The following is a 13,441-nucleotide window of genomic DNA, read 5'->3' as shown; positions in this document are numbered from 1 at the left end:
TCTGCTTCCAGCTCTCTCTCCTCCTCTGGGTTATCTCCGTCTTCCACTCTTCCTCGTCCAAAAACAAACTCAGTTCTCTCTTCATCTCCAAATCTTCGACGACGCCAACGCCACCCACCACCACCATCACAACCCTCATTCCTCCCCTAACCTATGCCCTCCCTTCTCTCCTTATCCCACACCCCAATATCCTCCTCAAGTCCCCGCCGCCGTGCTGGATCGACAACGAGGCCGAAGCCCTCATCTCCATCTTCAAGGACAAGTGGTCCTCTCTCGACCGCACCAATCTCAAAGCCACCAACTGGGATGACGTCGCCACCACCCTCGCCGCTCAATTCCCACTGGAAGTTCCGAAGAGAAGTGGAGATGGGTTCGAAGGTCGAACATCTTTGGGACGAGATCGAAGCCGCCATTAGCTGTCTCTCTCTCTCCTCCCTTCCATTAGCTGTCTCTCTCTCTCCTCCCTTCCCCCCCTCCCCGATCTCTATCTCTTCTTCTTATTCTCTGGAAAAGTCTCTGCCTTTCTCTCTCAAATTTGCATCCCTATTCACACAATCCAAGTTCCTCACTGCCTCGAATTCGACAGAGACAGATACCAGCGAGTTCCCAAAATTATCCGGCAGATTGAACCTAAGCCGATTGTGGTTGATGAAAATAGCACCCAAGTCCAGTCGGAGTTGACCTCGAACATGCCGGTCTTCAACGCGAGCTTCAACCGATCGAGCCGGGTGTCATCGTTTCGGGCTTTGGAGGCTGAGGGATTGGCGGAGATGGTGGTGGTAGCGGCGGCGTTAGGGCTCGGGGCTCTCAACATGAAGGCAGATTAGGTGAGGTTCGATTCGAGTCTGGATGTGTCAGTTTTGTCGCTCATGGCTCTGAACCGATTGTTGTTGAATTAGGGTGTGAATGATTGTGTGATGGTGTGAAGAGTTGGGGGGTTTTTGTGAGATTGGAGGTGGCCTGGTTTTGAAAGTTTCAAGGTTGGATTCGGAGGTCTCTCCTGGTAGTAGGAAGAGTGTGTCTAGCTTGCAGAAATCATTGAAAGGGTTTGTGGGTGTTACCAAATGTGGCCAATAATAGAGCTTGCAGATCTTGAAGGTCTGTGGATTAGAACCACGATGAGGAGATGAAAAGAAGGAGGAGAGAGCCGGAAGAAGAAGAGGGTAAAAAGAAAAAAAAAGAAAAAGAAAAAAAAAACAGAGAAAAAGAAAAAAAAAATTGAAAAAAAAAATTAATTGAGGGTATAATAGACTTTTTAGGGGGGAAACAACTGCCACGTCAGCAAGATAACAGAGTCTTTGACGGATATTTGACGGCAGGGACCAATTGGGAGGAAATTGGGAGTTCAGGGACTTTTTAGGTGAAATTCGAAGGTCAGGGACTGAAACGATGAAACCCTATAAGTATAGGGAGTAAGCAGTATTTAATTCATAAATAAATATCTCTTGTTTTGATAAGCCTCACAAATATTTGTGTTCACATCAATACATTTTTTTTCTCACTCCAAAAAATCCACTCCCCATTTTACAATTGATACATCATGTTTTCTTTTTTAGTAATTTAAATTTTATCTTTACAATAAGGTTCGGCCCGACCCGTCACTATATGAAATGTTGTAAGGCTCAACCCGACCCGGTCCAAGCCTGCTACGGATGGGCTGGGCTTGGCCTGTTGACGACCCCTAAACTAGTTGTTCTAAAGCATGACACAGCTCACTGAGTCACTGAGAATGAGATCACCATAAGAGGGGTAATGACAGCATTGAAGAAACTGGATGTTTATTGATGTCTGGAGTGTGGATTATTCAAGAGTTAAACACATTCCAAAATTTCAGTCACTACCGCAAAAAGAACAAAGGACATTGGGAGAATGGAAGTACTCATTAATCATTTTGTGTCAGGTCCCAGTCATCACTAATAGATGAGGCCTACTGACAACAAGCTTTACTTCACATCCTCATACCAGCACAAATTAACATATTCTGAATGGTTGTCAAGTTAATGCTAAAAACCGAATAATTTCATGAAATAGATGAGCATTACTCTTAATTGAGTTAATTCGACAAAATTATCTTGCTTGTTTCATGAGCAATATGGGTGGTTTGGCCTGGGAAACAACCTTCATAAGCTACCTGATGGGAGCGCCCTCTGTTTCCACAAATGCTAGGACGAGTCTGTTGTCGATACCAGAATACTTGCATAATATTGCAATTCATTGAATCAGTTTATTCCAGGGATCCTAGCACTGTGGTATTCAATCATTTCAGCTTATGCCATTAAACTTTTACCATACAGCTCTTCCCAAGAGTGCATCTCTTCTATATCTTGTGTCTTAATATGTGTTGCATGCTACTCACAAATTGAATGGGCATATATATATATATATATATATATAGACCACATAAACTGGACTGAACCACATCTACATGACATCTGAAGATGCAAGACAACTATAGAGAGCTACAACTGAGTATGAAATTATGGCAAGTAAAATATAGAAGTAAGCCACAACTCAACATAAATAATGGTATTCCTCAATTAATCATGTGGTGCCATAAGCTATCTCCTGCTAGGAGTCGGTGCAGCAGTCACAATTTACAAAGGGCCTAGAAACTGTCATAATCTAATAACTGCACAATATTACGATTTAAATGTATAAACACACATACCACACCCAGAATACCAGTTTCCCTTGATAAACAATCAATAACTGAATTCAATGCTTACTTGAGAAGTTGACATACTTGGTGCTCCAATCATCGGCAAAAGAGATGTGAGGTTTCTACATAGAAGCCAGTCCCTTCTACAGCAAATATTGAATAAATGAACAATAGTCCAACACAGGCCTACAGATTGGTGGAAGATGCACCACAGATGCTCCTTGCTCTCCCATAAGAAGAACTTTAGGCTACGGAAGGACCCATGACGAAGTAAAGTAGGGCTATACATAACCTGAATACAGTGACAGTCCAACAAAGGCATTGCAGTTGGAATATGGATGCACATACATTAGCCAGGCCTTGTAGTCCCTTCTGATATTGAATGTTAATCAAACTATAATTTTTACCATTGAAAGAAAAAGAAACAAGACCATCTAGCATTGTTCTCCAACAAGTTATAAATGAAGACCACGGAACCCTGCTAGTAAATAAGTAGTGCAGCATCAGGGGACTAAAACTTTTGCATCTTGGATATCCACATTCCCTTGGTACACACTCAGCAATTGAGGTACTCGGTCAATGTATTTAGTCACGAATTTCTCCAAGAATTCTTTCTCCGCAGGCTGTAAAACATAATTCAAATTCAAATTTTTGTTTTTCAACCCTCGCAACATCAAAACCTTAACAACAGAACACCTTGGGATTATCCTCTTCTCAAAACTGAATGACAAAACCAGAGGGTGTTTGGCAATCATTCGCGAAGCCCATCCCATCTTGTTCACCAAAAAATCCATTACTTGCATTAACTTTTTCACCGAGATAATCATACAGGGAGGGTGCATCCTGAAGGCAGAGAGAACATCATCCTCAGACCAACCCCACCTCATCATATAAACTTGGCGACAATGATCCAGCTTATTCTTTCTACACAATGCACGTATTGCCCACAACGATCTCGAGTTTTCCATATCAAATCCCATTTCCTTGGCCTCATGCACAGCTTTCGCAAACTTTTCATGGTTTACAATCACATCATTAGTACAATGAGTAAGCAACCGAGAAATGCATGATTGCGGCATACCCAATTCTATCAAAAGCTTAATATTTGGCACCAGAATATTACACTGGTTAGCCGAAAAAATCCGAGAGCCACGCTTCAAAACTGCAATAACATCTTGCTCAGAAAGCAAACTCCTAATAAATTTATGTACCGGTATAATCTGTTTCTCCAAGCTGTGTCCCAAAAAATTTGGATTCGAAGACACAACTCTGGCAAGGTCCTGCCTTGAAAGTCCAACAGAGCTGAAATACTCGAGCTTTGGCAAAAGGGTTTTCTCAAAATCGGCAGTAAGGAATTTTGGGCATGACCTCATAACCTGTGCGATCTGGGTTCCAGAGAAGCCATGGTTTCTGAAATGGGCCAGAACGGAGTCTGCTCTTGCTGCGGAACCCAACTTGACGCGCTTGGATGCTGAAACTGCTCCTTCCGGTGACAACCCACATGAGTTTATCAAGTAATTCACCGTAAAACTGTGCTCTAGTTTTGGAGAGACAATGGTGTGTGTGCAGAGGAAGTGATGAGTTTGAAGAGAAAAGAGTGAGGGTTTTAGATCTCCAGCAACATACCTTTTGGTTTTGGAAGCGAAAGTAGTGAAAGAAATCAATCTGACCATGGCTGTGGTACTGATATGCAGAACCACTATCTGGGTTGTTCAGTCGTATTCCACGGCGGTCGAGAGACAGGGTTTTGGGTTTTACTGGATGCGTAAAAGTCCTCGTTCACTTGCCCACTTGACCATTTCTTTTTAACTTTTTTTTTTTTTTTTTCAATTGTAGTAAAATTTATCGCCATAATCGGAATATCCGAATCAACGGCTCGGCTTCATCCCCATGATCGCCAAAGGGCAACATCCTCACATCGCAAGATCCTCTCGTTTTAGGATCAGTGATCGACCATCTTACTCAAACATACACCAGTCCACAAACGGCTTCTGCTTTGGACCATGTCATTTTTAGGCTAAACATTAGACTTGTTGTGAGTTGTTGTTCGGTTTTTTCCAGATGACATACAAGCGTTCAAAGAAAACTTGAGATAAAGCTGAGAAAGTAGAAAAGAGACAACCGAGAAGGAAAGTATATAGAGAAAATGGTAAAACATTTGATTGCTCAAAGTCATACATCAAGACATTAAATCATAAATCTTCAAAGAGCAACCCTTCCGCTGAGCTGTAATTGCTAGCAGAAACCATAACTCAACATGCTGGTATGAGCATTGGAATACACGATAATGATAACCAGATTGAATACATCAAAGCCTACTGAACTTGAGCACCGGAATGCTGGTACGAGCTTGCAGCATTAATCATTTGTAGAATTCAAAGTCAGTGTCAGGCTTCTTCACGTTGGTTTGGTAACCCTTCTCAAAGTCCTTTGGCAGTATGACATATCGGTTCTTTCGAACTGCATGCATTCCTGCTTCTTGACATATAGCTGTAATCTGTAAAAAAAAATTGGTACCCATCCAGTTATGAATTATGATAGTTACCACATAATCAAAATTAATTAGGATAATAAAGATATGAGACCACCATAAAAGCCTTCAGCATGTTTAGAGTTCCTAGAGGTGAAGCCAAACGACACAAAGCTCAAATGCATCACCGTAAAATTTAAGGTGATCTACCATGGGTTCCTAAGTTCTTAAACAATGTTGCAGTATTCAAGGCAGCACTATCTACAGGTCAATCCCAGGATTTTGTTCAAACGGTGTTGTTATACCATTCACATGTGGCAATTTTTGCGAAATCCGCAAATCTGCCTCAGAACTGTTGTGTTATATATGTGTGCATATGTTATATCAAAACTCAACTCATACAGCTGAGTTCCCCACCCCAACATCACACTCACAATAAAGGGGAAAAATGACAGCACACAATACTTTTTAACAGAAATCCATGTCTCACCTCAGCAGCGCTGATTTTATCTGGCCGTGAGACATAATCTTCCAAGTCTACCTCATCACTCAAGTTCATTTTAGCAGTGCAAACCTGCACAACAAATAAGCAACTTGGCATCATATTGCCTACAAGATACAAACTTTTGATAAAGAGGAAAGATAAAAGGAAAATGTGCATCTACGAAACATAAGTCACAATACCCAGAGACTCTATGGGCAAGAATGTGGCGACATGGGATAAACATATGGACATTGGGTGCAGCTCTACTTTGAGGTGTGCAATTACTTTGCAACTAAATATGAGGGGATGATGTCAAGTTTTGAAAATAATGGGGGCATTGGGGGGAGTAGCATGTCTATCAACATGGATGAGAAAGAATGGACAAAGTTATGAATCCTATTCTGATGAGAAGGAAGAACTACCTCACAAAACAAAATACTCGTGGAAAGATACACTGATACATATATGGATATTACTTACCTGAAAAACAAGTCTTTTTTGCCGCCTATCAGGCAAAGGGAATTCAATTTTCCGATCAAGCCTTCCAGGACGCAGAAGTGCAGGATCCAAAGTGTCAGCACGATTAGTCGCCATTATGACCTTAACATTCACAGTCTGGTCAAACCCATCCATCTGCAAAAGATATAAATTCCAAATCGACTTAGAAAACTGGCAAGAAATAGAGTGTAGGGTCAAATTTTCATTTGTCATTTAGAGAATATATATACTCCAAACGATGCATTTGCATGTCCCAGTTCAAATATATTTGCAGATTTAAACAATCAAAATGTTTATTCTTTCTTTAGCAGAAATATTTCTGTTCTCCAAGATAAAATCTTCCTGGAACTACCTGATTGAGGAGCTCCATAAGAATTCGCTGAACTTCTCTATCAGCTCCAGTTTGAGCATCAAACCTTGCAGTAGCAATAGCATCCACCTCATCAATAAAGATGATGGCAGGTGCATTCTCCTTGGCGAGACGGAAAACATCACGGACCATTCGTGGACCCTGACAAAGAAACCAAATCATCAAAACAAATTGCATTGCTTCTAATATCAGTCAAACTGAGGCGAATGTAAAATTACAATCTCCTTGCAGCACTTGCTAAAGAGCACTTGTTCCAAAATAGTGAAAAGGACATGTGGACTGTAAATAAAACACAAAAAGATAGCCTACAACAATATTTTTAGAAGTTCTTACCTCACCCAAATACTTCTGAACAAATTCTGAACCAACAACTCTAATGAAGGCAGCAGTTGTATGATTGGCAACAGCCTTAGCTAGCATGGTTTTACCAGTTCCAGGTGGGCCATACAGCAATACACCACGTGGAGGATCTATTCCAATCTGTTTGTATAAGTCATGGTGTGTAAGTGGAAGTTCCACTGCTTCACGGATTTCTTGCTTTTGAATGTCGCATCCCCCGATATCCTAAATACCAGTTGAAACAAATAAACTACAATCAGTATGATTGTATCACATGATGATAACAGAGTCTTCCGTATGGGCATTTGGCCAAAGGAGGCGAAGGACAAAAAGATGAACCACACAAAATAACATCTTGCCATACAACCAACATTGATACTGCAATTGTTTTAACGAAACTGATGAAAATTGCCTCTAATATAGTGATCAGCTTGGGTTGGTTTGGTTACTACTATTTATTATCTGAACTCAACCAAACAGACTTATAATGAGTTATGTGGCAGTTGTTTGTTTAATGAAGATATAATTTTGTAGAATTCTTATCTAATAATATATTGAAAAAAGTATATGCATATTGTATAGCATCCCAGTTGGGTTGGATTCATAACCAAGCCCTAATGCAAGAACTGTATGAAATTCTTAGACCATGCTGTAGCCATGACCGGTCCAGACAACAACAGTGAACATGTTTCCAGTAGTGCAAAAGTTCTAAAAGAAAAGGAAAAGAGTCCTAGTTAAAAGGCTTGATAGCAATCAGATAGGTTCCATCATATGATAGCCATTCCAGCCACAAAACTAGAAAACTCACCAAAGGTAAAAACACCCACAATCAAAATTTGTTTGAACACCCCAATATCTAAACCTAAACATGTGGAGTCAGGCATAATTGAGCCTGTACAGAAGGTTGACAAAACAGGTAGACTTCAGAGAAAAACTCAATGAACAATAAACTCTCCTCGAAGTGCTTTTAAGAAGAGCTCAGTTATAGCTAACTTCCACAAATCCAAAGCCCCAACAACATTCTATTCAATTCAATCAACCCTTTCCTTCCGAGTGCACAAATTTACATTATATACCCTAAATTGAACCTTTCCATCACTCACTAAACTGAACTATGCAACCTTTACATATGGGTACAGTTTTGGGCAAAAATCAATCAACTTTTAGAGCTATTCTTTCATGTGTCAATAAGCAAAATTCTTCAGAAAAGCTCAATTATCGCTAATTTCCCCAACCCCAAACCCCCCCAGCAACGTTCTATTCATTCCAATTATCCCTTTCAATTCAAAGCGCACAAAATTTTACAGCAGAAACCCTAAATTTCATTCATAAGCCTAATTAAATTCCAATCAAATCTTCCAACAAAAAAAGAATAACAGAGGCGTGGCTTACGTTATAGGTGACGTCGGGCTTCTCGCTCTGGCTGAGCAGCGAAATACTGGAGTCGGCCTCCGGCGGCAGAACGTCGACGAGGGCGTTGGAGTGGCGGTGCAACGCGACGGAGGCGGAGGGCTTCAGATGCTCCCGATTAATAGTGCTGAGAATCCTGACATAGTAATTCGAGCCGGTGGTGGACCCGACGATGCCGTTGTTCTGATCCACCATCTCCATGAACTGTCCGATCACCAGAGGCACCGACTGGATCCTCTTCACCTCCTCCTGGGCGCGGAGGAGCTCGCGCTTCAGGTTCTTCTGCTCGTCTTTGACGTACTCCTCTTGGATGTCGATGAACTCCAGCTGGCGCTGCAGGGACTTGAGGCGGCTGTAGAGGTCGTCCTCGTCGGAGGATTGGTGCTGGTCGGTGAGCTTTAGGTTGGATCTTGTGGATGGGAACGAAGCGGGTGGCTCCGCCGCGGGTTTTGGGTCCAACACCATCGCGGACGCTGCCATTGTTACTGGCACTCTTTGCTTTCGATTCGATTCTTCGAGAAAAGAAAAGGGGAGAGAAAACTGGAGCTCCTGGCCTATCTATCTCATCTATATATATATGTTAGTTACAAAATAAAAGTGATTTGTCAAATTTTCAAAGAAAAAAAAATTACCATTTACAAGAAGTAATTAGAAAGTTTTATTTTATTTTATTTTTATTTATTTTTTATTCTAGAAAGACTATATGATGTATTTATTATTAAGTAAACATAGTTAGTTGAAACGCGTATTAAAGCACCACAATCGAGAATATTCTCATGAGACGGATTTTGAGTATCAATGATTAATGGATCAAGTTGTGCCAAATTCGCTCTCAACCTAGGGCGAGAATCCATCGAACCTATGGGTCTCCTACACTCTCTAGCAAAACCCACGGCCTGTGACGCCATTATGTCACCTTGTGGCGTCACCATGTCACCATCCATGGCGGCGGCGCCGTGCCCAGCTCCTCTGGGTGGCGCCATGTCCTCTTGATGGGACATCAATCCTTGCAGGCATGTTTGCAGAAAATATATGTGATCTCGTCACTTTTATGGGATCGAGATGAGACATAGTGGGGACAGACCACGACAATCCATGTCTTTCCTGTTGAACGTTGACGTTCTAATCTCCTATTAACGATAGGAAGATTGTCTTATCAAAGTAACAATCCGCAAATCTAGCGGTAAAGAGATCGCCTATCAAGGGTTCTACATAGCGGACTTACAGCTAGAGATTTATATCCAACACAAATATGGATGCATGCGTTGCTAATGACCTATTTTGATGCGTTGTGGCGGCGCGATTGGCACAGAAACCGCACACTCAAATATGCGTAAGTACGAGATATCAAACTCGCACCCAGTCACAAGCTGTAACGCAAAGAAAGGTGAATGGCAGTGGGTCGTAGAAGAATTAGTATAGCTGCATGTGATATTGCATAACCCCAAGCAGAAAATATTGGTGCGCATTACCAATGTCCGGGCCACCATCGTAGTCATTTAATGGTGGCTATCCACGAGACCATTTGAGTGTGTACATGGAGATATGATGCCCAACATTAATCCCCAATGATATGCAATAGTCATCGAAAGTCTTCGATGGAAACTCTCTAGTATTATCAAGTCGAATTAACTGAATGAGATGATCCGGGTAGTGATCCCTTAGCCATATGATCTGGGCCAAGAGTTTATCATAAGCAGCATTATGAGTGGACGATAGCGCGACATGTGATTAGCATGTCTGCGCGTCAAACAACACCATAAAACATCTAAACAGTCTGCAACTTGGTTAAACAGGTCCACAGAATCCCCTTGGATTCTATGAGAACACATGTGCCCTTTGCATAGGATAGTCTCGATCCTTATTTAGCTAAAGAGCAAGCTTTGCAGAATTAAAGATAGGCTTTAGAAGCAACTAATGAGGATTTTGGTTGAACCACAAAGCCACAATTGACCTGAGAAGTGGAGAGAGGAGACAAATCACCATGTATGGCATCAATGCCATTTCTACGCCGTAGGGGAGGATGACAACGCCGGTGTTAGTCGGTCGGTGGTGGGTGGCGGCGGCGCCGTGAGGCTCGGCGACGGTCCATTTCCCTCTTTGAATAGATCTTTGATTCTTACTTCTCTTCGTTCTGAAGAAATGATGTCCATGTGAAGTCTTTAATATACGGATCATCATGTCACGAATCTGGGTGTCCCAAAAGGTCATTCCAAAGCCTATATGTGTCGGAACCCTAAAAGGTCATCTCTTATGATGTTGTTGTATTAATGTTCGCTCAAAAATCGTCTCGGCCGCGTGTCACTGGGCCGAGGGCTTCTTTGGCTTACACGCGTCCTTCTGGAGTGGTGACGTGTGCGCGGGCGTGCCAACTCGCGGCTGGTAAGCCAAGCGAGGTTTTGTTATAGATTGTAGATCTTGCGCCGATCTGACTTCTAATCAGTTGATTGTGGGCCGAGGAAGGATCGATCTCGACCACGGGGTTCTCTTTGCCTTGAATGCAAGGACTTTAGCACTGATCCGGGCTTATCTAGCCGCAGTGCTGTGTAACTCGGTGATTGAGGTGAAAGTGAAGTGATGATGATTCTTTTTGTGATTTTGTATTTTGTATAAAGTAAATGACGTAAAGTAAACAACATAAAATAAATAGCATAAACGAAAGTGCAGGTAAAGAAAGTGCAGGAATGTAAAAGTGCAACAAATAAAATGCAGAAAGATAAAGAACAAGAATGTAAACCAACCGCGGGAAATAAAGTGCAGCAAAGTAACAAGCAAAAAGATAAATTGCTGGAATGTAAAGAACAACAATAAAAAGTGCAGAAAAGATAAATACCAGTAAAGAAAGCAATAAGATAAACACGTAAAGATTGATAAGTGTTGCTGAATTGTTGAAATATATTGAGATAAAATTTGTGTAATCGCGTAGAGCGTTTGGTCGAGGACCTCTAACAATGAATCATATGGTCCTTTTTATAGTGAAGCTAAACTATTGAATGAAGGAAAAGAAACAATCCAGTCTTTACAACTAAGACCACATTGATTACAAATAGAACAGTATTCATGTTTGTGATATTTTTGACGTTATCAATGATTGATTCTTTCATGAGCAATCAATCAGGTCTTGTAACTGATGATTGACAATAACACCTCCTGATGCTCATTCAAGTACGTTAATTGCCCCCAAACTTTGGTAACGTCTCTCCTGACAATCAATCTCTTTGATGTGCCGCGGCTAATTAGCCGCGGTTATTCATTACGCCTTGTGATTCATTTGGTCTCTTCTGATCTAATAATGGCTCTCTGCACATGTTATCTTCGGTCATAAATTTGACAATAAACATTTAATGTGCCGCGGCTAATTGAGAATCAACTTTGTAAATCTTTAATGTGCCGCGGCTAATTGGCCGCGGTCTTTATTAGCCGCGGTCCTTCATTAGGCCTTGCGGGCCGGGCCTACCTATCTGCTACGTGGGCCTTGCCAAATATAGGTTCAAACAATTAATTACTCAAATAGTGGTTACCTATAACCCACTAGAGTGACACATAAGCTTCTCTAATGCTCGTTTTCGTTCGTAGTCATTAAAGGTAATGCAAAGAAACTTATGTCCATTCTCACTAGGTGTTTCCACATGGAAACTGTTGGCTCTAATATCTTTTAAATAATAAAGTTGGAATTAAGATATGTCCAAGACATGAAATAAAAGGATCGACACTTTACTAATGATAGCCAACGATTACATCAAAATTTCTGACCAAAATATAATCCAAAATAACTATAACCAAATCTAGACAAATAGTTGTTACTCAATCCTTTCGGTAACTCCAATCTAATAGTGATTAGGTAAGGTAAGGCGAGATTTTGGTGGAGCACTGCTCACTTGTAAATCATTCTTTAAACCTTTCCTAGACATTGCATTCAATTGGATAAGCCTAGTTGTGAAAGAGTTATGACTATTGTCATTTATTGATAATGTTCAAGGCAAAATGCCATTACATTTATTCTTGTAAAATAAAGACTATTAATCAAAATTTGTGACATCAACATTGTTTCCCTCGCCAGATTTAGAGTCTGCAATAGTGAGATTGACGTCATTCTCAACTCCATCTTCTTCTTCAGCTGCGAGATAAGCCTCATGCTCTCTCATATCTTAATATATCTTGTATTGTACAGCTTGTTTTTCACTCGCATTAGAGCACTTAAACCAATGCTCTGAAGATCTACATTTATAGCATCCTCACCCTTTAATTGAGATGCATCTTGTGCATTTAGACGTCCCCTAGGGACGTTGGTGGCGTCCACCCGCCACGGCCGGTGGTGCTGGCTCTACCTCTCCCACGCTGGCCAATGTTGCCACGTGTCCGCACATCAATCTGGTGGTTTTTCTTCTTTTGTAGGGCAGTTGTAGGACCCATATGTCCATTTTGTGGTCCCTTAACTTTAGGGTTCCGCTCCTTGCGCCCTCCTTTAGGTGCGCTATTATAATTCACCTCATGTACGCTCTTAGTTCCAACGGGCCTTGAATTATAGTTTTTCACGAGTATATTATCATGTTTTCTCAACAACTAACATAGCAATGATAAGCTGATGAAACCTCGTAATTCATCTAGCATTGCACTCAAGCCTATATTGCTTTGCAACCATTAATGCTAAAACGGGGATGGTTGAGAGGTTTTTCTCAATTAATTCCTATTCCGTGAGCTCTACTCCATAGAATCCCATTAGTAGTGAGGTGATTCTTGACGTTATTCACCCATTGGTGATAACCAATGTCATTCGAATCTAGTTTAGTGAAGTCGAGTTTTTGCAGGTTTGCATTCGTCATTCAAAAAAGAAGGAGAATAAATTAATTTCGGAGTATAATACTTCCACAACAACTAATTAAGGATTTCTGAGCCTCTTTGCTACCAAGAAATCGATTTTCAAGAAGTTTGGATTAGACTGAAACAATGATGTTTGAATAGTCAATTTTTTATGCTCACGAACGCTCTTAGTTCATAGTTTAGCGTGAACTCTTCACGATTCCTCTTTTATGAATCGAACCCACATTACAAGAAAGGTGGGATGTAGAAGAAGGGATTTTGAAAGTCCCCGAGTACAAGAAAACAAAAATTAAAAGAAAGCAGGAACTTTTATAAAAACTTACTCGGTGTTTTCTTGTTACCTTATCCTGCTTAGCGAGGCTGATGCATGCGCGTGTTGATGCAGGCGTG

General features: G+C 41.1%; 2 protein-coding genes across 2 annotated transcripts; both read right to left on the bottom strand.

Annotated features, from left to right (window-relative positions):
- Positions 1-2,511: 2,511 nt before the first annotated feature.
- Positions 2,512-4,458, bottom strand: LOC133715612 (transcription termination factor MTERF15, mitochondrial-like). Its single transcript, XM_062142158.1, has one exon. It carries the CDS (start codon positions 4,330-4,332, stop codon positions 3,163-3,165), a length of 1,170 nt encoding a protein of 389 aa, XP_061998142.1. The 5' UTR covers positions 4,333-4,458; the 3' UTR covers positions 2,512-3,162.
- Positions 4,459-4,795: 337 nt separating this feature from the next.
- On the bottom strand, positions 4,796-8,789 carry LOC133717129 (26S proteasome regulatory subunit 6B homolog). Its single transcript, XM_062143784.1, has 6 exons — positions 8,213-8,789; positions 6,815-7,045; positions 6,464-6,622; positions 6,094-6,246; positions 5,620-5,703; positions 4,796-5,156 (listed from the first exon to the last, which is right to left on the bottom strand). The coding sequence occupies exons 1-6, from the start codon at positions 8,708-8,710 to the stop codon at positions 5,022-5,024; spliced, it is 1,260 nt and encodes a 419-aa protein (XP_061999768.1). The 5' UTR covers positions 8,711-8,789; the 3' UTR covers positions 4,796-5,021.
- Positions 8,790-13,441: the final 4,652 nt, after the last annotated feature.

Source organism: Rosa rugosa, chromosome 6, assembly GCF_958449725.1.
Source record: "Rosa rugosa chromosome 6, drRosRugo1.1, whole genome shotgun sequence".
Taxonomy (NCBI): Eukaryota; Viridiplantae; Streptophyta; class Magnoliopsida; order Rosales; family Rosaceae; genus Rosa; species Rosa rugosa.
This window is presented reverse-complemented; position numbering and strand designations above follow the sequence as displayed.

What these genes read in the sequence shown, in the direction of transcription:
- LOC133715612 (XM_062142158.1), bottom strand. Translation starts at nt 4,332, where the DNA reads ATGGTCAGATTGATTTCTTTCACTACTTTCGCTTCCAAAACCAAAAGG.
- LOC133717129 (XM_062143784.1), bottom strand. Translation starts at nt 8,710, where the DNA reads ATGGCAGCGTCCGCGATGGTGTTGGACCCAAAACCCGCGGCGGAGCCA. An exon ending in AGCCCGACGTCACCTATAAC is followed by an intron (nt 7,046 to 8,212) that starts GTAAGCCACGCC and finishes ACTGGTATTTAG; the next exon opens with GATATCGGGGGATGCGACAT. An exon ending in ATAAAATCAGCGCTGCTGAG is followed by an intron (nt 5,157 to 5,619) that starts GTGAGACATGGA and finishes TTTTTTTTACAG; the next exon opens with ATTACAGCTATATGTCAAGA.